General features: G+C 35.0%; 1 protein-coding gene across 3 annotated transcripts in view; it reads left to right on the top strand.

Annotated features, from left to right (window-relative positions):
* Positions 1-27,375, top strand: part of LOC131683423 (potassium voltage-gated channel protein eag) — a 117,757-nt gene that overhangs the window by 57,912 nt on the left and 32,470 nt on the right. For all 3 annotated transcript variants that reach the window (XM_058965402.1, XM_058965400.1, XM_058965401.1), the window contains exons 5-12: positions 2,662-2,793; positions 5,170-5,276; positions 9,382-9,525; positions 11,485-11,581; positions 24,639-24,793; positions 25,028-25,219; positions 25,320-25,478; positions 25,767-25,839. In XM_058965402.1, the coding sequence (XP_058821385.1) occupies positions 2,662-2,793; positions 5,170-5,276; positions 9,382-9,525; positions 11,485-11,581; positions 24,639-24,793; positions 25,028-25,219; positions 25,320-25,478; positions 25,767-25,839 (1,059 nt within the window). The remainder of the gene's footprint in view (positions 1-2,661; positions 2,794-5,169; positions 5,277-9,381; positions 9,526-11,484; positions 11,582-24,638; positions 24,794-25,027; positions 25,220-25,319; positions 25,479-25,766; positions 25,840-27,375) is intronic.

Consider the following 27,375-nt stretch of genomic DNA (forward strand, 5'->3'; position numbering starts at 1 on the left):
TAGTCCACCCCCTTAAGCGTACCGATAAATTTAGGACACTTTTTCAACATACCCAAATAAATGAAAGAATGGGATTATTATTTTGAACGAAACCGCTAAAGTATTTTTTTAACAATCCACCAAAAATGATGTAGTTGGCGTAGTTTGACGCAATAGGAAAAAAAAGATATCTTCAAGAAAAATCCTCAAGTAGACAGAAGTTTCTTGTGGGCGAGTTTATAATGACTTTGTTTCGACTTACTTGAATTTATTTATTTCGATTCTCGTTTTTCGAGATGTGATCAAAGGATCATAAATTAGAAAATTAGCTGTCAGAAGGTACTGGTACATGAAAGTTTGGAACCTGATAAGTGATCAAAGCACAATTAGACAACTTGAAATTGTTTAGTGGTTATTTCTAGCGATGGTAGATAGAAAATGAAGTACAAAATATGTCCTGTTATCATCCTTTTCCATTTTATCGAAATAAAATTCGGCTGGTATATTTAAATGTATCACTACTATATTGAACAATAAATAACATGCTATAACTTTTAAAGCATACAAGATAGAAACTCAGTGTCTTCAGTAAAGTTTTCCGTAAAAGAATATCTACAAAATTGCTGAAGACGTCATCTCAATATAATCACTTAAAAGAAAATTATGAAAATATCTCACTTGTAGGGGGATTATTCTGTGAAAACACAATATCGAAAGAAAGAGCTTATTACATCCAATAAATTCTCCGAAGATACTATTGGCATCAACTTAAAGGGTTAATTTATATCGTCAATTTCGACAGATACTTTAAAAAATTGTAAAAAACGCCATTTAACACATTCAAACATGTCTTAGAAACTAAACATCAGAATCAACAACAAATTAATAGCGTTCTGTCTGGGTGATGGTCCTTTCATTTTCAATTAGTTTGGATAAGATCGGTTCAGCTATTGCTAAGAAACACGAATGAGAGTTTGTCCGTTACATATACACAATGACATTGTCCCAAATCGTCGAGCTGAATCGATTGGTATAAAAGACTCGAAAAAAATCTTGAAAGTTTGAGCGAATTCTATACATTTCTTTTATAAGAAATGTAAAAGGCGAAAAAATACAAAATTTCAATAAAATTGCCTTTGGATCACTTCAATCCATTTTCGGGTCCATTAATTTCTCCTGGGTCGGCTTGCAATTTTTTAGATGTTTTCTAGGCTAAAAGGAATCTTTTTCAGCCCTGCTCTCTGCGATATCGAGTGATGTTGCAAAAATGACAAGGCTAAATAACTAATACATACCGTTAACCCGTTAAATCAACTTAAAATACAAATCTTGCCTTAAAAAATTGAAAAATCTACTAGGGCCAAAATAGCTACATATACATTTACCATAATAGGAAAATTTAAACTGATTTTATTTTCAATTTCTTCACGAATGAAGCTTAAATTCATAAAATAACACAAAAAAAGCTCGATTCGATTATCCGGTGTGAGATTTTTTTGCGATTCCCGGGTAATCGAGTTTACTTACATTTCGCTGTATCAATTTTGTTGGTTATTGTCGGCAAAATTAAAACTAAGACAAAATAGAGCTATAAAATTGGAAGATGGATAGGTATTCTAGAGCGAATCCATTATAAACTTAGATCAGAAAACTAAGACTGGAGTGACTGGACTTGAAATATGAAGAATCTTTTGCCTTTTGCCTGCAGGACTTGGACGTACCATAGTTCAAGTTCCTTGATTAACTTTTTAGAAATTTATCGCAAATGAATTTCGTGAAAAATGCTCAGATACTATTTTTATAAAGATATATCATTCTCCGTGTTTCTCGTGGAGATGCAGTGGTATCAACGATCTCTAGAAATAACGAATGTTGGTATAACATGTTTTCCTTTCATATACACTTATATACTCCGCAAACAACTTTGTTGGTTTATTGTGCATTTGCACTTTTTCGGTCAATCATGAAGTGCTACCACGAGCTGTCTACATAAGCTAAGCTAAGTACTTTAATTCCTGAAAATAGTGAATTGAAAACGAAAAACTTTTTCTCTAATGTGAGAGACTGTAAACTTTTTCACCCACACGTTTTAGGAATGGCGCTGATTATTCGATGAATAAGAAATCTGCCAATTATTGGTTTCGAATCGCATCATCCGTTTATCTAAACGAATTTAAATTGACTGTAAAGACAGGTTTCCATAGAGCTCTCTGTTAGAAATTGATAAATAATTTAATTACAATCAAATGAAACAAGCTATATTTCTCGATACTCTGTACAGTGGACCACGATTCAACTTCCAAGCAAATTTCATAATATTTGCATACTATGGTGAATTTCTTGTACCATCGTACAATGATACCTGGAAGACCACTAAAATGCTATGCTCCATAATTGATTTGATATATATGTCAGCCACATTTCATCACATAATATCATACCTATTCTCTGTCGAGCAAAACATACTTTTATATTCTGTCACAAACCAGAATGAATTCTATCCCCTCACTTTTCTTTTTAGTACCAGAATGCATTTTTATGACCACTGATTTGAGTGTCATTGTTATCTGGATATTGATGTGATTTATGTTCGTCAACCAATTGAAGATTTTATTCAAGTTATTCGTGTTCTCCCCGCATGATTTCCCTCTATTAATAAACAATATTGTCCGTTGTTCACAGAAACACCGCTATGGCTCCTGCTGCAGGTGGCGCCCATCCGGAACGAACGAGATCTGGTCGTGCTCTTTTTGCTCACGTTTCGTGATATAACGGCTCTAAAACAGCCAATTGACAGCGAGGATACGAAGGGAGGTAAGTTTAGTTGCAAATGTGGTTCTGCGAATTCCTATCTTCGTGAGGTTTTGTGTAAGATATCTGAAATGAACTTTTAACTTTTTTTTCTTTCAACTTTACTTGAGTTGTTTTAATTTTATCAATTTACCTTTCTGCTGCTTGGCTTCACTATTTTCTAACACTTTCACTATTACAGTTCTTGGTAAGTGGCCTCCAGGAAATACTTTTACTTCATATTCTCTTTTTCTACTATTGGCTAGTTCGCAATCAATTAACTTTTGCTATTTAAAATTCTTACTTATTCTTTGTTTCGTATCTAGAACCATTGGTTATATTCTTATTTGTATTTAAACAATTTAGTTCCACTGACATTGAATCTTAATGAAGCAAACCAAAAAATAATTAAATTTAACGCGGATCTAATGACGAAGTCAAAGACGTCGGTAAAATCGTTTAAGCGAAGAATTATTTCAAAATTGTATTGTTGACATCATAGTGTTACTGAATTCGGTCTTCAGCAATGTTCGAGGACGAAAAACACGGGTCGATCGGGAACATAATATTTTTTCAGAAGAACCATTGACATGAAGGTAGCTTGCGATGCGTGCGATCTTCAAATATATGTATTCTTAATAATTGGTAACAGTCTTCCTACGGTGGTAGATTCAGCAGGTCATTCCAAGGCAGTTGACGTAGCCATATTCTATGAATCTACGCTGATCGCTGAGAAGTGATGACTTCATCTTGAATAACGCCTAGATCTTTCACATGACCAACGCGTTGCAGCTGAGTTCCAATAATATTGTAGTTAAACGAAACATGCTCCTCACACGATGAGAGCTGATAACAAATCATTTCGCAACACTCAAATCAATCATATTTCTTAGACGCCAATTGTAAAAAGTGTTAATAAAGGATCATTTATTTTAAGGTACCCGTTCACAATCAGGAGTTTGCTTAGTTTTTTCGCATCCATCTAGATTCCAGCAAAAATCCATTCGCGAATTATTTTTTGGGCAAAATGATAAAATATTCTAATTTAGCCAACAATCTTTATATCGGATTTTCGACTGATTTGGACAAGAGTATCAAGAGTTTCGAATTATAATTTTCCCATAAACAGTAATGGAAAATAACACCAATCTCCGAAACTGCTTCCTGATGAACACGACCTTGTTCCGTTGGTCACCGACCACTCAACATAAATAATAAAACACGTTCTAAATTGACGACAACCACAGAGTGGCTTTTGTATGAGTACTTCAACAGGTTGAAAAGCAAAACGTTTCTGCAGGGAAAATACGATAGATAACGAGCAATATATGCTTCAAAGCATTCTCTCATCGGTTGAGCGTTGCTTTTATCGCCCCATCATGCTTTCGTGTACTCAAGTCCGTGCAAATAAACATAGGCTTGATGCTGGGATCGGAGAGTGGTAACACTAGATCGTTTCGGCGACTTTCCACTCGCAAGACGAGGATGGCTACGCATAATCCCTGGATATTCCTCGTGTGAAGCTGCCGTTTCTGTTTTAAGTAGACCACTGATTTAAAATTCCGTTTTGCAGATTTTCTAAATGTGTTCACTGTTTAATAAATGCTGAACATTATGGATTGATCAAAAGCTTTGGTTGACCGAAAAATGTTTAATCTATCAAAACAATAGGAATATTTTTCGATCGTTGGGTAGTTTTTGTGTATTGTATTGTGGAAAAAGTAATTGTCCAGTTCCATCCAGTCCCATGGACTATATCTGCCTCATTAATCTCTTTGACCGACTTTGAACTACCACCTACGACATGAAATATTTTCATTTCCTCTCGGGTATCGCAACATGCCGTACATGTACGTAGAGCAAGATGCCTGAATCATCCAAAACCATCCATTTCAATTAAAGCTGTGATAGGGTGATACATGACTAGCACATACTATTAGAACTAGGAAACAGCCAGACAGATAAATTTAAATCATTGCTTCTACTTCATTGGCAGTCTTTGGGATTTTCCATAGAACCGTGTATGGCTAAAAACTTTGTAATGCCCACGGTTCCAGGGCCAAAGTCATCATCTGTATAGTTCGGCTCGTCCCAAAGAGCTACATAGCTATGGTCAGAAAGGGTAAAAAACCATGCATAATTAATGTCATATTTGGGAGCGAAGGAATCAGCCACGAGAATTTGCACATTGCGGCTCGACCCAGTAAACGAGCGTCAGGTTGCAGAGAGGCGCTTCATATTCATTATTGCACGATTTTATCGTTTGTAGAAAATAACTGCTGTAGAATCAGAGATAATCATGCTTCCAATTCGAGTCGATTTTATTTTCAGCCTATCCATCCCATTTAAGGTTTGATGTTGCCATTTTATTTTAATATTTTACTTTCTCCATCTATAAAGGACTGTCAAAATTCGCCAAGCTGGCCCGTTCCGTAACCCGCAGCCGTCAATTTAGTGCGCATTTGCCTACGCTAAAGGATCCTACAAAGCAATCAAATCTAGCTCATGTAAGTAAATACCAGAATATATGTATACCCGGCAGCGTTTATCATTCAATTCATTACACTCAAATTAATTCCTGCGATGCACACTATTATAATGTTATAATTATATTTCTACCTTTGCACTTATTTTAATATGCGAAAAATTAAAAAAAAACTCATTCCTTGAGCGATGATGCATGCATCATGTTCACTTGTAATTGAACAAAAACTATCCCAAGTGAAAATTTTAGCTATAACACTGAATTGAGGCGGTTCTAATAGAAAACTATATGTAAAACTGATAATAAGTAGTACCAGAATCGTAACATAGAGATGACATAGAGGGGGGCGAGGAAGGGGCGATGAAAACTGTGACTCCACCAAAGGGGGCCAGAAGACTCCGCTACACTGATAATATAAATTCGTAAATATAATGAAATCGATCATGCAATGCACGAATTCATTCGTTGTTTTCTGCAACGAAGTATTTTCGTGCATTGTAAATAATAGGTTTCGTTCATTTCATCAACAAGAATAGCCGCTTGCTGAACGAAAGCTTTCGCAAATTTTACACATTTAATGTACACTGCACGAATGTTATCGTTGGTAACGACATTATTTTTCATGAATGAAACGAAATGTTTTGTTTATTTTAATAAACTTTTGTGTTTATTACGAACGATTTCGTTGGTAGCACGAATTTATTTCGTTTATTTTAGAAAAGTTTGCGTATTTATAAGCCTGTTGCTGTTTTCAGTCGATATTTTGGGATCAATGTTTGACAACATCGATATTTTTAATTTAAAAAAAATCGATGTGGCAAAATCGATTTTATTGTGGTACGAAGAAATGGCTGCTTGATGAACGAAAGTTTTCGTAAATTTTACTTATTTAGTTTACATTGCACGAATGTTATCGTTAATAACGACATTATTCTTCATGAATGAATCGAAATTTGTCGTTTATTTTAATAAACGTTTATGTATATTACGAACGATTTCATTGCTCACAAGAATTTATTTCGTTCATCTTAAGAAAGTTTTCGTATTCATTAGCATATCATTTTTTCAATCGATAAGTTAAGATCGATGTTTCACAACAACGATTTTGTTAACTAACTAAAAAGATCGATCTAGCAAAATCGATTTTATTTCAACCTGCTCACCTCTATTGGGGACTACAAAGATTGTGGTGTGAAGTAATTGCCGCTTGATGAACAAAAGCACTCGTAAATTTTACATATTTAGTGTACATTGCAGTAATATTATCGTTGATAACGACGTTATTTTTCGTGAATGAAACGAAATGATTCGTTTATTTCCATTATTGTTTATGTATATGATGAACGATTTTGTTGGTCGCACGATTTTATTTCGCTTATCTTAAAAAGTTTTCGTATTTATCCTCTCCGATCTTTTAGGATCGATGTTTGATAACATCGATTTTTTTTAATTTATAAAAATCGATTTTCTTGTGGTACGAAGAAATGGCTGCTTGATAAACGAAAGTTTTCGTAAATTTTACTTATTTAGTTCACATTGCACGAATGTAATCGTTGATACAACATTATTTTTAGTGAATGAAACGAAATGTTTCGTTTCTTTTAATAAACGTTTATGTATACTACAAACGATTTCGTTGGTCGCATTCGATCTTTTAGGATCGATATTTGACAGCAGTGATTTTTTTTAATTAAAGGAATCGATCTGGCAAATTCGATTCTATTTCAACCTGCTCATCATTGTTGAGGACTAGAAAGATTGTGGTGTGTAGAAATGGCCGCTTGATGAACGAAAGTTTTCGTAACTTTTACTTATTTTGTGTACAGTGCACGAATGTGAACGTTGATAATAACATCATTTTTCGTGAATGAAACGAAATGTTTCGTTTGTTTTAATAAACGTTTATGTATATTACGAACGATGTGGTTGGTCGCACGAACTCTTTTCGTTCATCTTAGAAAAGTTTTCGTATTTATTATCCTCTTATTTTTTCATTCGATCTTTCGGGATCGATGTTTGCCAACACCGATTTTTTAATAAATGACACAGATTGATTTGCTTTCAGTCGATCTTTTAGGATTGATGTTTGATAACATCGATTTTTTTTAATTTATAAAAATCAATTTTCTTGTGATATGAAGAAATGGCCGCTTGAAGAACAAAAGCTATCGTAAATTTTACTAATTTAGTGTACATTGCACGAATGTCGTCGTTGATACAACATTATTTTTCGTGAATGAAACGAAATGTTTTGTTTATTTTAATAAACATTTGTGTATATTACGAACAATCTCGTTGATCGCTCGAATTCTTTTCGTTCATCTAAGAGAATTTTTCGTATTTAATAGCATATTATTTTGACATTGCTCCCGCTGAGAAAAACTAACTTATTCATTCAAAACCAACGAGCAGTTCACGATGGCTCAACTGAATCCGTACTGCTCCGGATTCTGGATCAAATTCACGATGGCTCAACTGAATCCGTACTGCTCCGGATTCTGGATCAAATGGAAGCGAAGGAAGTTTAGGAAATCTTCCTGAAACCGGCGGACACGGATACGGTTACTAAATAGTCAGACCAAGACCGTCGTGGTGATCAACAATTATCTGACGAATAGCAACAATGACTCCATATTCCATTGAAACTCCTTTGACGTTGACGGTTTGACGAATGGTGCTCGTAAATATTATAAAGACTTTCGTATATAGCAGCGAACAATTCGTTTGCCTTATGAAGCCATTTCGTAATAAGCCAACGAAAGTCGTTTCGTGGTTTTCACTAAACAATCGTAATGAAAAATAAAAGTGTTTCAATAGAACTACGAACGATTCATTATATGTACGAAAAATTCGTATATTTTATGAAAATTTTCTGTACGAATCTAATTCCTAGCAATTTACGAATATATTCTATCAGTGTACGGCATACAGAGGACTAACTGGAATCGAATGTTTCCCAAAATTATTTACTGCTGCTGTTGATGTTAAAAGTATGCTTTATGTGGCTTTGAATATTGTGGATGCTTCTTCAAATGAGAAAAAATGTGCGCAATCGGCCAGGCTATCAGAAAAAAAGTTCTCGTCAATCGGTTGACAAGATTCCATTCTATAGCTGAATAACTCTTACTAGGTCCGAATTGACCCACTTTCTCCTATTATTTATTTAAACTTTTCTAAATTTCGACCAAATACCAAACTTGGCAATTTTTAAGCATATATTTGGGTCTTAATTAAAGAAATTCTGAAACAACCCTTTATTTTGCATAAAACATTAATTTCAAATCAATATCTAACCTTATTTAAGCACATAAATGCTCATTTTAGACGTCACACTTCCTCAATGAGGGATTCTTAATAAATCCAGGAAGAGGTCAAATTGTTTACGTCAAATATAATTTTCATTCATGCTAAGTGTGTAAGGATATGGCCTAAAGCTGTTTACTCTTCAAATTCTTACGAATTTCATAGACCTTGGTAACTTTTAAAACCGCTTTTGTTTACAATGGATATCCACAAAATTTTTGTGAAACAAATTAAGTCATGGTACACCAAGATAAGTTTTAGTGGTATGAAAATTTTATGTCAAGTTTAGATGTTTTGTCCATCTCGAACGCACTGTTCTGTGGCCTAATCTGCCTCATCCGCCGTTTTCAGATAATAAATTGATATACTTTTCAATTGAATCCTTGGCTTGTGCCGCAGTTCGATAATTTTTTTTTATTTAATAACATACATGTATAGCTTGGTTTGACACCATTTCTCCGATGAGGCTCGTAAAATCCTCCAGTGGGGGCGATTCCCATCGTTGACGCCAACATCATATTACATTTGCTCCCGGTTGAATGCCTCAGTTATTAGAAAATCTGCCAACGATGCTGTTGCTGGCATAAATTATTCAGCTGTTATTATAGTTTGCTTTACACCACAATTTTAATTTTAAATATCTTCACATTCCGGTTTAACATGCACCCTCCTCCTCCTTCATTCATATAGATCTACCATATATATCTGGCACCTACCCATACGAAACTAACTTTGCTCTTTTCATTGTGTTACCATGCTGCTCATCCTGTTACGCCCGACATCGAAACTAACCCAACCAAATCTCCCACTAATCGCCGCCACAGATGATGTCATTAAGTGCCGATGTTATGCCACAATATCGCCAGGAAGCGCCAAAAACACCGCCGCATATTTTACTGCATTATTGTGCATTTAAAGCAATCTGGGATTGGGTGATATTGTGTTTAACGTTTTATACAGCAATTATGGTAAGTAAAACACACTGCTTGCTCTCCTGAATAACTGGTATAAATAGATAAATAAACTGATATGAAAACTGTGTCTAAGACGAATACCTTGAGGCCCGGAACCATTTTCCAAATGTTTTAAGCTATTTTAATAGCTTTTTCTCAATGGGAACTGAATTCTATTGTTCCTTCAACATAAGTAAGTGTTTTTTTAAAAACTAGAAATTCCATGTATATTGAATGGAAAACTTGATTCTAGCTGTAGCATGTAGTAGCACAATGCGGGAAAAATGAACACTTACAGTGTCTATGACGGACAAGTCGGAGATAACGTATTCCTCGACAGTCTTCTAATCTACCATCTCAGACGGGCATTTATATAAAACAGACTTTTCATGTCCTTTCCTCGGCCTAAAACCTATGGCAAGCAATGCCAACTCGTCCATTATCGATTTATTACCATGATACTCGTAGTAGGTGGACTAGAATGAGTAGGCGCCATCTATTATCTATAAATTGCTACGTAGTAGTTTATACCAAAATCTCGGTTAACTAGAGTTTTGTCAGGTCCATCCTAGCCAGTTTATGGCAGATACAACAACCCCTTTATTTTCCTATTCTCCCATACTTGAGTCGCTGGTAGTGTCTTGTTGCATACGGTGGGTCAGTCTACTAGAAAAGTCATTACTAGTGATATGTGAATCAATAGTTTTGATGGAGTCTGTGTGTTGATTTTATTTTCAGCAGATGCGTTTTTGGAGTAGATATTGTGCAGTACTTTTCATAGAAAGCCATTGTCAACAGTACACATTGGTCCAGAATGTGAATTTAGCAAGAAAATTTTAATTATTTACTAAAACGAAATAACTTTACCTGATAATATTATTAGGAAAGTTGTACTTCGGAAAGCCCTTCTTTTAGGATGAAGCCCCAGCTAGGGTGGTTATAATTTTGGCAAGATCCTAAATTCAACTTTTTAAAGTATCAAGATCGAGCTGACTGCCTTCAATTAAGTAATAGAATAACACATTTTAAACAAATTTGCTGATGACATGCTAGCTCTAAATTTCATACTTTCCATTTCGAAGTTTGGGACATACCCGTAATGTCGTGACTGAACATCAAATGGACTACAGCGGGATCACACAATCTGCCAACCAGATCACAGCTCCCAAAATGGTGCTCACAGTATACCGGTCTTGATATACAATCTTCTAAATAAATGCTCCATCCTTCGCCCTCACCTTCACCTCAGCTGATTGCAGAGCTCTCAATTTCACACATTGCATTTCACAAGCAATCCAAAAGGAAGCTTTAGGGTATTCCTTTAAAAAAACGGTTGCAGTTCAAATTCCTTTAGAAACTCTATCTTCTATAATGTTCATTGTAACAGCTATTGGAACATATTTCTAAGGGGCATTTTTTTTAAATAATATTTTTAGTTCAAATCTTTAGCTAATATCTATGATTCCGAATTGCTCATAACTCTTCTACCATAATGATTATGATGGCTGGAAACCAATTATCTTACCTAAACTTTTTCTAAAGTTTTCTGAAGATTAGGGGAACCCGGGGCTAGTTGGCGGTTAGGGTAAATTGACGGAGTCCCTCTGCCTCCGTTTCTATTACACATATGTCGCTGCCTGAAGTAATATGAAATATATTTGTAGAAGTTTCATGTTCTATTGTGTTTTCGTGCATAACAAGTAAATTTTCTTGATATTAAATGCTTTGGATTATTTATGGTGATTTTTTATCTATTCCACGAATGATTATATTTTCGGTAGCTCGGTCAAAGCAATGAAAATGAAAGCACAGTAGCCTCGGATTCCACTGCCTGCCGGAAGCAGAGGCATAAAATATAATAATAGGCTTTATTATATCAACTAAGCGAGATTTGACCTATTACCTATTATACTCTTTTACCACTTCTCAGTAATACATATTTTAACAATTATTTTTTTCCTATTTTCTCCCTAGGTACCATACAATGTAGCCTTCAAGAACAAAACATCCGAGGATGTGTCATTACTAGTAGTTGATTCGATAGTCGATGTAATATTTTTCATAGATATCGGTAAGTATAGATGTTACACGCGCTATTTGCTTTGATTGAAAGGGCAAACCAATTTATTGGTGAATTATCACTAATCTAAATAATTAATGAACTGCTGCCACAATGATGATGAACGGTCTTGTGTGTAAGCCCGTTGGGACGCATGTGGTGACCCATCATGAAAGAATTATCATTTATTCATTTGGTACGCTAGGGTGTACGGAAATGTTTTATATTCATTTCTAATGCAAAAAGAAAAAATCTTTTTACAAAATTTGATTCTATGTTTGCAATCGGTGCCTGTTTGTTGTTGTCTCTTTTACGAAAATCTGCCTGGAAAAGCTGATGCAAACATTTAGATGTAATCAACAGATTATGTTTTTCAGCAATCTATTCCAAATAATACTTGTGAAAAGGTTCGGAATGTAAGGCAAATTAGCACGAAACTAAATTGATCCAGTGATACTGAAAAAAGTTGATGTCATGTTATGTTATGTCAGTTATGACTAGATTTATCACTAAACAGGAAGATTTTTGACTTTTAACACTTTCTTGCCCAATTTGTTTATAAACAACAATATTTTTGAGCAGCCGTAATTTTCGATTTCGGCAAGATTTAATCACAAAATCAAGTAAGACTAACAAATATGACTATTACTTTTCACTTGAGCACTTACAGTTACAAGTATCAGGTCTAGAACTGAAGTTATTGCAGTTAGTCTGATTGGACTCTGAGGGAGCAGTGCTGCCACAACGAAAAATGAAATTTTCTTACAACTTCGTTATTTCGCAAAATCATTGAAAACTGAAAAACCTATCAATTTAGATTGCTTACGTTTTCCATGTAATAGGACTATTGTAAATTGTAGCTTTTAGCAGTGCGAGGAAAGCATATATCTTTATGGAAAAAGTTTTTAGTGTTTCTTAACCTCAGCAAAACAGTGATGAAGCCATACATGCTCTAGAAAAAAGTTGGGCACGAAAGGGTTAAACAACGAACGAGCATAAAAGATCATGGCCGTATTTAACCCTTTTATGCTCAATTTTTGTCTAGTGCATGTAGGGTTCGAAAACTATTTTTACTTGGATACGGTGGGGTCAAGATACACAAAAGGATTTCTTCATAAAGAAAGTGCTTTTCTCGCAGTGCTAGAAACTGCTAAATTATCACCTACCAATGCTCAATACAATTCTCCTAGAACATTTACAATAGTTCAATTGTGTGGAAAACGTAGCCAAAGACAGCTTAAATTGATAAGTTTTATCAGTTTTCAACAACATTGCACCATAACGAGTATATTTTAAAAATTCAACGTCCTTGGCAGCACTGCTCCATCTGAATCCAATCAGACTAATTGAAGTAACTTCAGTTATTGAGCTGATCTTTGATTAACAGTTGTTAATACTCAAATGAAAGGTAATAGTCACATTTATTAGCCTTACTAGTATTTGTGAGCAAATCTTGCTTCAGTTAAAAGTTATAGCTGTTTAAAAACGTTGTTGTTGTACCAAGACTCAACATTAGTCGCTGGGATATCAGCACCGTTCGAAAAATGCATTGTACATTGTCTACATACAGGACATTTTGTGTATGAAACATATGACGCAGGAAAATTTAACCCTAGAACGTTGCACTGGGGTACAAATGTACCCCACGACTTCTTCGGAACCGTGTGAAGACGAAAATTCGGCTGTTTTCTGACCTTGGATCCTAATCATAATTCAATTTTGAGTTTCTTTTTCAAAAATATCGAAATTCCATTTTATTGCGTTTCTAGACCATTCTTTCATCTTTTAGAATCATTTGATTTTTTCAAATCGGTTGAAAATTCGCAAAGTTATAGCAATTTTTGTGAAAAAAGTCGAAATCGCGATGTTTTCAGTTTTGTTTTTGTTTAATCCAATTTATGCACAATTGATTCAATCAACTCCGTACTTTCACTTACACAGCTGGTTTTGCAATTAAATGATGAAGAAAATGATATAGGTATTATACATTTCTTTTGTTTGCATTTCTAACTGCGAAAATTGCGATCAAACGCGTGGAGTACGTTTGTACCCCAGTGCAACGTTCTAGGGTGGAAAACGCAAGGAAGGTTAATTTTTACTCTTGTACACTCCAAACACTCGTCGCTGTTGTGTTATCTTTTGACAAGCACCATTCATTTGAAGCAAAAAATTAAAAATTTCTCAGCCCATTTCTCGCTCTATCTCAGTAAACAAGTATTATTTCAAAATTCTGAAAACGTAACTTTGTAGAGCTTTTTTGATAAATAATGTGTAATTTAAATAATGTAGTAGCTATCGAGGAATCCTTTTGGGTCAAATACTCTTCTGTGCGCCGACTGTGAATGTCGAAACCGCATGTCAAATTCACTTTGTTAATCAAACTGACAATGGTTAGAAATGTGAACAGACGTATTTAAATTACTAACATCCCCTTCACCAGTTTTTGATATTATGTCAATCAGTCTAACTAGCGAATTTAATTCGTTAGATGGATAAAGGTTGCGGCCCAACCAGCCACAGTGGCGGATCTTCAAACAAAAGTCGGACAAACTATACACTTCTGTCAGTCACAATGATTTCGAATTTAATATTTGAATTTATCTGCAAAATTTTGAAACTTTTTGTGTATTGTTGTACATTTTTAGTGGCTTCCGAATAATTGCCTTTTTGGTCGGAATTCATCCATTGTGCAGCGAATCACGAATGTACTCCTAAAAAGCACTTGGTCAAGGACGAGATCAGAACGACTCATTTTGTTATCGTATAAACGATCCATTTTTTTCGGTACACTAAGAAACAAATACATAGTTTTTCGTATTTTCTGTTCCTCATTTGTTTTGCTATAGTTTTCACTTTCTGGAATATACTTCTAGTATGCTTTCAATGAGTGGATAGACCGAATATTTTCAATGCATTAAATTTACAGCAGAAGAAACCAGAGGCAGATAGCAAAATATGCTATCTATGACTAAATACGATTCCCCATGTAGGAGCCATTCATATATGAACATATATATCTTCTTTTCGTCAAATAATTACACAAAAAAAGATGAGTGGGCAACGTTTAGAACAAACCCGTAGTATCGTGAATGAACTTCAATTGCATCACACAATATGCCAACCAGATCACAGCTAATAATGGTGCTCTCAGTGTACCGGTCTTGATGTACCGTAGAGTGGGACATGGTTATATAAAAAAAATGCTCCGAGTAACTTTCTGGGTCCCATTTAGGTACCAGAACGACTCTGCAAATTTTTAGCTCGATCAGTGAAACTATATTTTTGCGCCCACGGTTTAAAGTTTACATGGGATTTCGTATGGGAAAATCGACTTTTGCAAAATAATTCTTTCGAGAGTCGCTCGTTACCTCCTAAAAATAAATAGTTGTCTGATTTTTATAGGAAATTTGCGAAGGAAACAAAGTCTCAAAGACCGCGAAACGATTTGATGCTTGTGGAAAAAGCTATTAAGCAAAAATCGATGGATGCCCTGAAGATTGAAGAAAATTTCAATTTTTATAGCATCTCTGCTGCTGAAGGAAGAATTTAAATATACAAAAGTTTTAACTTACTCTTATTATGTACAAAAGAAGCCTCAATTTATCCTTCAACACTCTTGTAAAGTGGCCAAACAGTTCCGATAATTGATTTTGGCACATTAAGAGAAGATCAAAACAAAATTGCATATAGTTAAACAACTTGTAGCAGTGGTGCTAGAAAAAATGAATATTTTATCAATCGTCAGAGCATCAATCGGTTTCTGCTTAATAACTTTTTTCTCAAGCCTCAAATCGTTTGGTGGTCTTCGAGACTTTGTTATTTTGTTAAATTTCCTATAAAATCCCTAACGATTTATTTTTAGGAGGCAATGGGCGACTCCTAAAGGAATTATTTTGTGAAAGTTAATTTTTCCATGCAAAATCCCATGTAAACTTTAAACAGTGGTCGCAAAAATATAGTTTCAGGGATCGAGCTTAGAATTTCCACAGTTGTTCTAGGACCCAAATGGTACCTAAAATGTTGCTCGGATCAGGAATCTAATTGTTGTCCCACCCTAATGTACAGTCCCCTAAATAAATGATCCGTCCCTCACCTACAAACATCTAGCATCAAATGATTGCAGACATCAAGCTTTGGACAATACGTTATCTCGCGTAAAATGTATGAACTGACATTGGTTGGGGTTCCGACTACACCGGTGTAGTGCACTGTCAAAAACGAAAATACCATAAGATCGCTAAACGATTGTTGCGAAATATTCGTGAAAAGCTTCGTGAATGATGCTTCCCGTATTCGGAATGTACAGACCAAATAGCAATAGTTTTGCTTGTTAAAAGGGGAAAAGGGGAAAAAGGGGGGGGGAGGGGGTGGTTAAGTGTTTCAGCAGAAAAAACTACAAGGGGCAGCCCTATGGGGTTGCACGAGCTGTAGACGTAGGACTATACTACTTAATGTAAAATATTTATTTTCTTAGTACATTTATAGCAATAATAAATCAAACATATTTCTTACGTATGGTTACGTATTACATATTGAACCAAACCTTCTTGGTTATCAGGTCATTTCATTTGTAGTAGGTGATCGAATCCGATTAAACTTATTAGAGAAGATCTGAAGAAAGAAGACAGAAAACTGTGACCGAACTAATATCTGGAACTAATTCTTTATAGAATAAGATTGGCTTGCAAAACCTTTTCAATTGTGTGTGGTAAAAAATCCGGACCAGTGAAGAAAAATCAAATTTTAGACAATATAATCACATTTCATGTATATACCAAGCATTCTAGTTATATTTTGCCATTATTATAACATTCCTAAAGTACGCATACAAATATAGCGAATGTAGTGGTCTTAATCATATATGAGTAAAGCCATGTCAAGTGTTCCTCGAATTTTTCGCAAAATCACCGATCTTTATGAGGTATACTTTATTGTACAGGGATTATGGTGAATTGCTTTCGGTATAAATATTTCGTTAAAATTCCTTTTTTTCTTTTATATATTAACCCTTAAACTTTATTGCATGATAAAATTGTTAATTTTATATCTCAAAAACTACTGAAGATAATTCAATGAATTTTTGTACACTTATGCAATGATATTTGCACTATCTTGTAAAAATGTTTTTACATTATAATTGTGTGAATAACGGTACTTTGCATCTATTTAAAATTTTCAATTGTATTTTTTCTTGTGTTCTTCACGCTAAAAAATTTCAAAACATATGTCAGATTATGCGGAAATCTTTCGCCTTTAATAATCTGTATTGGTAATTTTTCATTTTTGTTCCTATCGAGAGTTATGGAGGATTTTGTAACAGTGCGCTCTTTCAACGCACGGCCCACTTTGGTGCAGCCCGCGAGAACGTTCATATTGGCAACGTCGCACGTCACTACGTCAGAATGCGCATCGCATGACTATAAGAAACCACATCTCTCGATTAGCGCAAAAGGGAAAACTTTCCAATACGGATTATCGAAGGTGATTTTTTCCGGATATTTTGAGATGCAATAAATTTTTTTGACCGAAGCGCACAACAAAAATTATAGTTGTTTAATATATTTTTTATTATTATAATTTAACGTTACATCTAGCACGTTACGTTAGCATCTTCAAAAACACTTTTGTTTGTCAAAATACATCTACGTTATATCCAAATTCATTTTTAGTCTGCAACATTAATATATGGAAATGGAAAATCTTATGCCAACAGCATTTTATTTCACGTTTTTTGTCTTTTGAAAAAAGTTTACATAAAATCTGTTGTTCAATCACATCGATGTTGGGGTTTTTCATCACAATTGCTTCTGTTAATTCTGTTAATTAGTGGTTTTCCAAGTCCTGGTAAGATATTATTTATTTTTGTCGAATTTCAATTAATCATTAACGATCTTTATTTTAAAATCATCGTTACAGTTTTCCGCATGTACCTGTTGAGTCATCGAATATTCCAGTTCCATTACTTTGGCAATCATCATAAGAAGAAAAATTAAACGTTAAATTTTCCTATATTTTAAACGCGTTAATCCATTACTATAAACATGGGATGTAAAATTGAAAATTTAACGAAAATTGTGTTTTATTCATGTCCACATATATTTTCGTTGTATTTTTTTTGCTACACTTGTGTTGACCAATATAATTTTTAAATTTATCACTCCACATGGGTGCCACAAAAACAAGATACGACGAACATATTTATGAATTTTTTTTACGGAATGCATCATTCGTGTGATCGACCCATATTTATAACATAAAACAATCGAATGTTTTTTAGAGCAAATATTGTCTATCTTGAGATAATATAGCATTTCGCGAGTTATCTCTATATGGGAAACACCCAAGTGCGATCGAAACAAAAACAATCGTCAAAACGTTTTCTCACTCGCACTGGTGCAAATTAAATGAGCGCGTAATTTAACGCACGACCCGATGGCGCATGGCTGAAAAGTCGCTATGTGGATTTAAGAAAAAATCGCAATATACCGTGCTACCTCTCAGACAGAACCAACTGGAAATAAAACGTGGTGAAGTATGCCAATTTGCGAAAAATATGTCAACGCAGGTTAAAACACTGCTCAACTTTGCTTATCGGCTGGCAACATCCGAGCGCGCTTGTCCGAAATATTGAGTGACAGAACATTAAATAACTCCTGAACAATATAATAACGCTAAAGAGCAAGCAAATTACACAGAAAACATCACTTTCAATTATCCATAAAGAAGAGCTTGTCTTTTTGCATTAATTTCAGAGATGCCAACTTTGAACATGAGATACGCTCCTTCAAAGCGATGCGCATTAGGACATTGCAACATGCGGCGTTGCCAATATGTACGTTCTCGCGGGTTGCATCAAAGTGGGCCGTGCGTTAAAAGAGCGCACTGTTACAAAATCTACTGTAACTCTCGATAGGAACAAAAATGAAAAATTATCAATACAGATTATTGAAGGTGAAAGATTTTCGCATAATTTGACATAAGTTTTGAAAATTTTTGGCGTGAAGAACACAAGAAAAAATACAATAGAAAATTTTAAATAGATGCAAAGTACCGTTATTCACACAACTATAAAGTAAAAATATTTTTATAAGATAGTGCAAATATCATTGCATAAGTGTGCAAAAATTCAGTGAATTATCTTCAGTAGTTTTTGAGATATAAAATTTTGAATTTTATCATGCAATAAAGTTTAAGGGTTAATATCTTGAAGAGAAAAAGGAATTGTAACGAAATATTTATACCAAAAGCTATTCATCATAATCCCTATACAATAAAATATACCTCATGAAGATCGGTGATTCTGCGAAAAATTCGAGGATCACTTGACATGGCTTTACTCATATCGAAACTATAAATATATAAGAATCGAAAACAATTTTATATATGCACAAGATGTGTTTTTGCAACGGTTTTTCAAGTGGCAGTGTGTTCATTCATATATAGGCTTTGTAGTATGTACCTATTAGTAGAATCAAAGTACTATAGGCTGAGTAGAAATGAATCACGTGATGGGGAAATGAATCAATGAATTGATTGAACGTAAATAACAAACTTTCGTTGTGCAATTTAGTAACAAATTAGATCTATCTACCTACACTAGACCTCTCCACATTTTGAAAAAGTTTTGAAATATACATGGGTCAGCTCCGATTTTGGTTCTAGGTCTGAATTTAAGAACTTTCGCCAAAAATGACTTAATTTGAATATGATTTAGAGGTGTCTCCAATCAAAAATCGTGCTATGCTCCCGTAGGAAGATCACTAACACTCTGATTTTATAGGCCCTACATGCTCACATATCATCAAAGGTTGATCCTTACACGTATCTTAAAATGTTTTAACAGGTGAACATAGCTCCAATCGCAATAGAAAATTTGTTAGCTGGATTTTTATATAGAAAAGAATATCAAAACCAAGGAAAATTAGTAGTATTTTTTCTTGGTTTATTCTTTTCTATATAAAAATCCAGCTAACAAATTTTCTATTGCGATTAGAGCTATGTTCACCTGTTAAAACATTTTAAGATACGTGTAAGGAACAACCTTTGATGATATGTGAGCATGTAGGGCCTATAAAATCAGAGTGTTAGTGATCTTCCTATGGGAACATAGCAAAAACACGATTGTTGATTGGAGACACCTCTAAATCATATCCAAATTAAGTCATTTTTGGCGAAAATTCTTAAATTCACACCTAGAACCAAAATCTGAGCTGACCCATGTATATTTCAAAACTTTTTCAAAATGTGGAGAAGTCTAACCTACACATTCGCCTCAAACATTAAACCCAAGCGCACAAAGCAAAATGAATCAACGCTGATGATGATGAGTAGAGCGAAAGAGACAACTAATACCACGACACTATGTTAACCGTTTTTTTAAATGGAGCTCGCATGTACAAACTATTTTGTGTACGAATAATTATACATAAAAGTGTGCTGGAAACGAGCACAACACAAAAGATAGCATACGGACAAGCTCATTCGCATTCACTGGGTAGCGGTACCTCCACAGGCAGTGTAACGGACTTCTAACTCAGCTACACTGGCTGTAAAAGCACACAGCGCAGTGATCTGCTTCGCCTGCCACTCAACAGGCGACTGAGCCAGGGTTGTTAATCGATAATTAATCGTCATCGTCGATAACGTTAACCACCCGTCAACGTCATCGGAAACTCCGTTAACGATAATTTATCGTCGGATTCATCGTCATCGTCGATAATTCATCGGTGGTTATCGCGATACATTTTGCGTTACTTTCCCGTTTATTGGAGTTGAAGTTGATGCGGTTAACTTTCAATTGTTTTGAAATAAATAACTATTAGAGGACATGTTGTTGGCAGTTGAAAATCAATAGTTTTGGACATTTTCTATGCACAGGGTCATGTGGATGATGTGTCAAAATGGAATTTTTTGTCAACTTTTCGGGAGAGTTTTACATTGAAGGGAAAGTTATTGGGAGTTGACAATCAATAGTTTTGGACATTTTCAATACACATGGGGTTCGACGATGTGTCAAAATGGATTTTTTCAACTTTTGGGGAAAGTTTATTATATTGAAGAAGTTATTGGTAAGTAAAAATCAATAGTTTTGGGTATTTTCAATATACCGTCGGTGCGTCAAAATAGAGTTTTTTTCAACTTTTCGCGAACTTTTTATATTGAAGGGCAGGTTGTTGGCAGTTGAAAATCGATAGTTTTGGACATTTTCAATTCACAAAAAATAGGTGAAAGAAATTCTTTGAACGACGAAAACCATTTTTTAGCTATAGTGTCTCCAGCAAAGTTTATTTATATTTTTTTGCATTTAAAAAGTATTAGTTGGGTGATTAATCTCTCTAAAGCTGAGCAGCAAGTTTTTGTTTGGTCATTTATGAAAATAAAAAAAAACTTTCTTTGGCAAAGTTGTTGAGAATATCTTAAGTATTAACTTCGCTGAAGGGACTATGTGTCTATTTGTCGATTTTAAATTACATTTGTGGAGATTTCTTTGATATACCCCTGAAAATTGCTTTTTAAAAATACTTTTCCTGGTAATTTTGTAGAATTTCAAAATGTTCCAAGATTTTGTTCAGCATAAGAAAATACAGAATTTTTGTATTGTAAGTTTATTTATATCTCTTACAACTTAGAAGTTATCGAATGTTTTAGTGCCCATAAAGCAAAATTTTGGTATGGAAGCCGCAAATTTCCGCAGACCAATACGAATCTGAAAAACAAACACTATCAAAATCGTTTGGTGGGCTCTAGCCTACGTTCAAGTCAAATTCGAGTATATTCCTTCTTTAGCATATTTTTCTTATCTTAGAGATGCCAAATATACAAAAATAATAATACTGTACTGTAAGACCTCCTTAAGGGAAATTTTTACTAAATGATCAGAACGGGTTATGAGGCTTTGTCGAGGGACTAAAGAAGAATATTTTAACCACTCAGGTTTATTAAAAAGAAAGAAAAAATATGTTAGTCCAGGTGTTTGCGTTTCGACTTCGTCTCTTCAGAACCAGAAAAAATATGTGCCGATTTTGCCAATGTCATCGTTTTATCAGCCTAAAATTCGCCAAGGGGCTGATAAAAACGAGTCTTCACTGTAGTGAAAAAACGACTAAAACTCTATTATGAGGCCGTTCATAAATTACACTACATATTTAAGGGTAAAAGAAGGAAGAATGAAGCATCTTGTTACATAGTATAGAGAAGAAACGGAGGAGGGGGCTAAAAGCTTCCTAACTAGAAAAGGTAATTAGATATATATTGTCTTCGAATTAATAATTTTCCGTATAGACTGAAATACTATACTAACTTAAACCTATTTTCAATTTGAACATTTCTCTACTTAAATTAAAGTCAAAATGATGAAAAACGCTGAAGTCCAGCTTAGTGAGAAGCAGAGTCAATGTTGTCAGAGAGAAATCAAACATTGGAAATATGTATGTATATTCTCTTTTTTTAAATCCGAAATCTTCTAGTTTAAATTAAAATTATAATAAAATCTGTTAATCACCACACCACTAAAATGTGTAGTGTAATTTGTGAATGGCCTAATAATAGTGGTTTAGAAGTTTTTTTCAATGCACTACAATTTTGCGTGCTATAAATTACTAATTACACAATAGCTCAAAATTTGTTTTTTTCATGGTCAAAACAATTTTGATCACCTTTTTGCCGCTTGGAAACACCTGTGCACCTGGGACTCTTCTGTGCACAAACTTACTCGAAAAGTTGAAAAATTCAATTTTGACGCATCGTCGGACCCTTCTGCGTATTGAAATGTCCAAAATTATTGATTTTCAATTGCAAACAACTTTCCCTTCAATATAATACACTTTCCCGAAAAGTTTAAATAATTTCATTTTGACGCATCGTTGGACCCCGCTGTGCATAGAAAATATCCAAAACTATTGATTTTCAACTGCTAACAACATGTCCTTCAATAGGTATTTATTTCTAAACAATTGAAAGTTAACCGGATCAACTTCAACTCCAATAAATGGGAAAGTAACGCAAAATGTATCGCGATAACCGATGAACCGACGATGACGATGAAAACGACGATACAATTATCGACGATGACGATGAAGGCGACGATACATTATCGTTAACGGAGTTTCCGATGACGATACATTATCGTTAACGAGTAACGCCGATAAATTATCGTGAAAAATGTATCGTATTAACAACCCTGGACTGAGCTGCTTCGGCGAAATCCGTCCGTTTAAATAGTCGATGATGATGTCATTCATAGAAGCGTAGCACGCTAGGTACACAAATCTGTCGTGCTGGACTAGGGAAGCGCTATCTTCTGCGTGTAAATGCGCGATATTTTGACTAGGTTGTTCATTATTTAAATTTTTAATGCCATGATGTTAAAAATCTTTGGGTTTATCTATTGCAATCTATTCTTAGAAGTATTTCGGGGCGATATGCGCAAAAAATTTGAAAATTTATTGTGAGATGGCTGAATTATATGCGTTTAAAATTGGACCACTTTTCGTTACATACCATTTTTGTAGTAATTGCAACGTGCACCCCTATATCGAAAACAAAGACGTAGTCCTACGTAAAAAAAAACTTTTTAGCGATATCTTTTAGAAAATTTGGTGAAGCGAATTGATCAAAACTTTTGTACGTTGTACTGAATCATTTCAATAACATTCTATAGTTTTTCTATGCAAAAATATCGACAAGCGGCTCGGTTGGCGGATCTCTGGAAAAGACACGATTGTGTTAATTGCCATTCAAAAACTACTTAACCGATTTATTGCAAACTTTGCATACACATTGTATGTAAATATTTCCCAACCTCTATGTTGAGTTTTCTAGATAATTGTTCAATTAAAGGGGTGTTTTACTCATAACATGCCGGAACTTTTCATGTAAAATGGCCATTGTTATTTCAAATGAATAAAAAAGTCCCCTAATTAAAAAATTATCACGAAAACTCAACGCACTGGTTGAGCATTTATTACATAGAATGTATTTGTCACCGAGTCGCTTGTCGATATTTTGGAATTGAAATGATACAGTATAATGTACAAAAGCTTTGATCAATTCCCTTCACCCAATTTTCTAAAAAAAATCACAAAAAAGTGTTTTTCTAGCCGAAACCCTTACCAATGCCCCCCCTTCCCCTCTTACCCGTTGTGTGTGCAACAAAAAAAACTTTAACAGGTTGACAAGTGTACCCGGGTACCAAACGATTAAAAAGCTTATAACTATAGCACATTTCAACAAATTTCGACAATTTTGGATGTTTTGGATTGAGATTCCACTTTCAGAATCTGTGAAAATGAACGAGATGGATGCATCTGGTTACCATTAATCCGGATTCCCGGAAGGATGCACCAGTACTGGGATATGATTTGTAAATTATAATAAAGGAAGTCTGGTAATTATCGTTACGTATTCATATGGCAATCTTTCTCCGAAATGGCCATTCACGGAACCACGGGAACCTGCTCCGAGATATCCGTTCCAAGGTTAAAACTCCCGATGGTTCCACAACCATAAGATATGATTTGTAAATTATAATAAAAGAAGTCTGCTAATTATCGTTACGTATCTATATGGAAATTTCTCTCCGAAACGGTTACGGGAACCTGCTCCGAGATATCCGTTCCAGAGTTTAAAACTCCCAATGGTTCCACAACCATAAGAAACCAGTCTGCTGAGGTCATTCCAAGAAATTTGATACCCACATTTCCAGTATTCTAGTGAAATTCACAGGATCGCAAAACTAGAACATTCTCCGGAAATCCGAATACCCGGGAATCAGATGAATTCATCCGCTTCACTTTTACAGCGTCTAAAAGTAGCTGAGTTCGTAAATCCAAAACATCCAAATGGTTAAAAAATGCCATAGTTATAAGCATTTCAGTTTTGCGGATATAGGTTTGTATAGGCAACATTTTTTAGTTTCAACAATTTTTCGATTTCGACGATACACCCTGGGACTACACATTGCTGTGATATTTGAAATTCTCTAGTAAACAGTAATTTTCATTTGCAAAATATCAAGCTTTGCTATACGAATGCATGATAGGTAAACATTATACCTCTTCTCCACTTGCAGTATTAAATTTCCACACAACTTTTGTTGGCCCTGGAGGAGAAGTGGTCAGCGATCCGAAGGTTATTCGCATGAATTATTTGAAATCATGGTTCATAATTGATTTACTCAGTTGTCTGCCCTACGACGTTTTCAACGCATTCGACCACGATGAAGATGTAAGTATCCAGAACTGAACAGAAGGATAATTTAATAATCATAAGTTGTAACTCATTTTAAACTTTCTTAGATATTTGAAAAATTGCGCTTCATTTTAAAATTTTATTGGTGGCTTAGGTGAACTTCAGTTTTTAAGAATTGAATTCTCCTGAGACACAAAGACAACTTAAGGCTGAAGCGCACTTTTATTTGAATTTTTTCACCTAAAAAGCGTAAATCTTTATCATTGGCAGGGCATCGGATCGCTGTTCAGTGCACTAAAAGTGGTGAGATTGCTTCGGTTAGGACGCGTTGTTCGGAAACTAGATCGATACCTGGAGTATGGAGCCGCTATGTTAATCCTACTATTATGCTTTTATATGTTAGTAGCCCACTGGTTGGCCTGCATCTGGTACTCGATTGGCCGCAGCGACGCAGACAATGGGGTATGTACTGTTGCTAATTGCGATTGTCAAATAAAATGCATTTCAATAAAGTAGCAATTAACGTAATCGTTCCAACCACTTCTTCTACCATTACCATCAGGTGCAGTACAGTTGGCTGTGGAAACTGGCGAATGTCACCCAGAATCCATACTCATACATGTGGTCGAACGAAACTAACGCACCGGAATTGGTCAATGGGCCATCGAGAAAAACGATGTATGTTACCGCACTGTACTTCACGATGACATGCATGACATCGGTAAGCTGATTAAAATATTGATCAAATTTTATCGACTCTTCACTTCATCACCGTTTGATCTGTATTCCAATATGAATCGTGCATTCAACACTCCTCGAAACGAGTTCTCAACTCTCATGAGAGCTATCCTTTACCTGATTGGATTATGAATTTTAAAACAGTGACTAAAGGGGAAAAAATATCTCCTAGCTCATTGCAGTGCATATTCATAGAATCCGGATCGAAAAGCGCACATTTTCCATCTTTCGTCAATGGTATTTTTTTTGTTCTTCTCTTTGCCCCATTTAGGTTGGATTCGGAAATGTGGCCGCCGAGACGGACAACGAGAAGGTATTCACTATCTGCATGATGATAATTGCAGGTGCAGTGTTCTACGTTCCGTTGCCACGTCCTGTTTTTGACACCGTTTTTCCTACGTAGTTGTTTTTAGCAAAAATATAATTCACTATGCGGCTCGCTCTATCCACCCTGTGTCGTCTTAGCGCCACCATACTGTCGCTGTCAAAGTCACTGAGTGTTGATTGGTTTTATCTATTTGGAAGCTAGCTGAGATTTGCCAAAATTCGACCGATATCATTCCAGTCAGTTCTTTTCAGTTTTTGCTAACTTGCGTTCATACATGTTTTTTTTTAATTATTCACTCACGCTTTCACGTCTTTTTCTTGTATCGGCTTATAGTTTCTTTGTCAAGAATTCGTTGGTCAATTTGTGTCATTGCGTTGTACCGTTTTATTGTTCTTTTTCTGCGTTTTTTCCTGAAATGCTTAGACGCCTTAGGAAGTAAGTGATACATGACGTTTATTATCAATTTTTTTGGGAGCTCCATTGCTTACTATTGGGAATTAAAATTGGTCTAAGTTGACGGTGGAGGGAATGGCCTAAAACCTTCCTAGACTATTTTAGACCCCACCTACCCATCATTTTATGTAAAAGCGAATTCAAAATACTTTCGTGTAAGATTGTTTCAAAAAACGATTTTGAATTTTATTCTGTACTGTAAAACACTTGGAAGAGACTCTTAAATCCATGGGCTGAAATTAATTTGTTAATCTTGCCGTGCACAAGATGTCTCTATTATGGTCTTGTTTGTTTTTTGCGGTACTCAATTTGATTTCGTTAAATTCGCTAAGCATTTTTCTTTGCATCGCTACTTTTGCCGGTTTTCAAATATTTTCAGTTACATTTGTCTAGTATTGATTTACTTTGCTAAACGTTAGTGGACTCACCTGATCGATTTTGTTAATAGACAAATTCGGAGAGTACTAGAGACGAAGCTCCGACTTCTAGTAGATGCTCAGTCATGGTGCTACCGCGCAAATAACATTTATCTTTGCAAAATTCTTCGTCCACGAGCTAGGTGATATATTTTATCAATTATCTTGCCCTCAAGTGCGTTGTCAAACATTCGACTTATTCCGAAACTCCGTCACGTTGTAAAATCGCAAAAATCAGCCATTTTGACCAATGATGATTGTGTTTTGTTGTGTCCGTGAAAGAGTCCGTCAAAGAGACTGCATGGCCTAAACCAAATTGTCACGATCGGGCTCAGGCAAAGGCTTCCTGACAACGGAATCTAATTTATAACCACAGTTAAGTTTGTCAAAACTATCTAGTAAGCGCATATGACTTCGTACCAGACTCCGATTACGATTGGTCATTGCGAAAAAATGGGCGTTCCGGTTTAGATCATGATAGGTCTAAAATTAACCAAAGTTGGGAAAACTCCGAATTTTTTCAAACTTTCGCTCACGAGTCTATAGCCACAACCCTGAAACAGATAGTTAAAACCCATCTGATAGAAAACATGTTCACAAAGTTGTTTATAATAGTCTTCTCAATAACAATTGTGAAGACTGCAAGTCTCGCACAAAATGTGCTTAAACAGTTAATTCTACAT

Source organism: Topomyia yanbarensis, chromosome 2 (assembly GCF_030247195.1).
Source record: "Topomyia yanbarensis strain Yona2022 chromosome 2, ASM3024719v1, whole genome shotgun sequence".
Classification (NCBI taxonomy): Eukaryota; Metazoa; Arthropoda; class Insecta; order Diptera; family Culicidae; genus Topomyia; species Topomyia yanbarensis.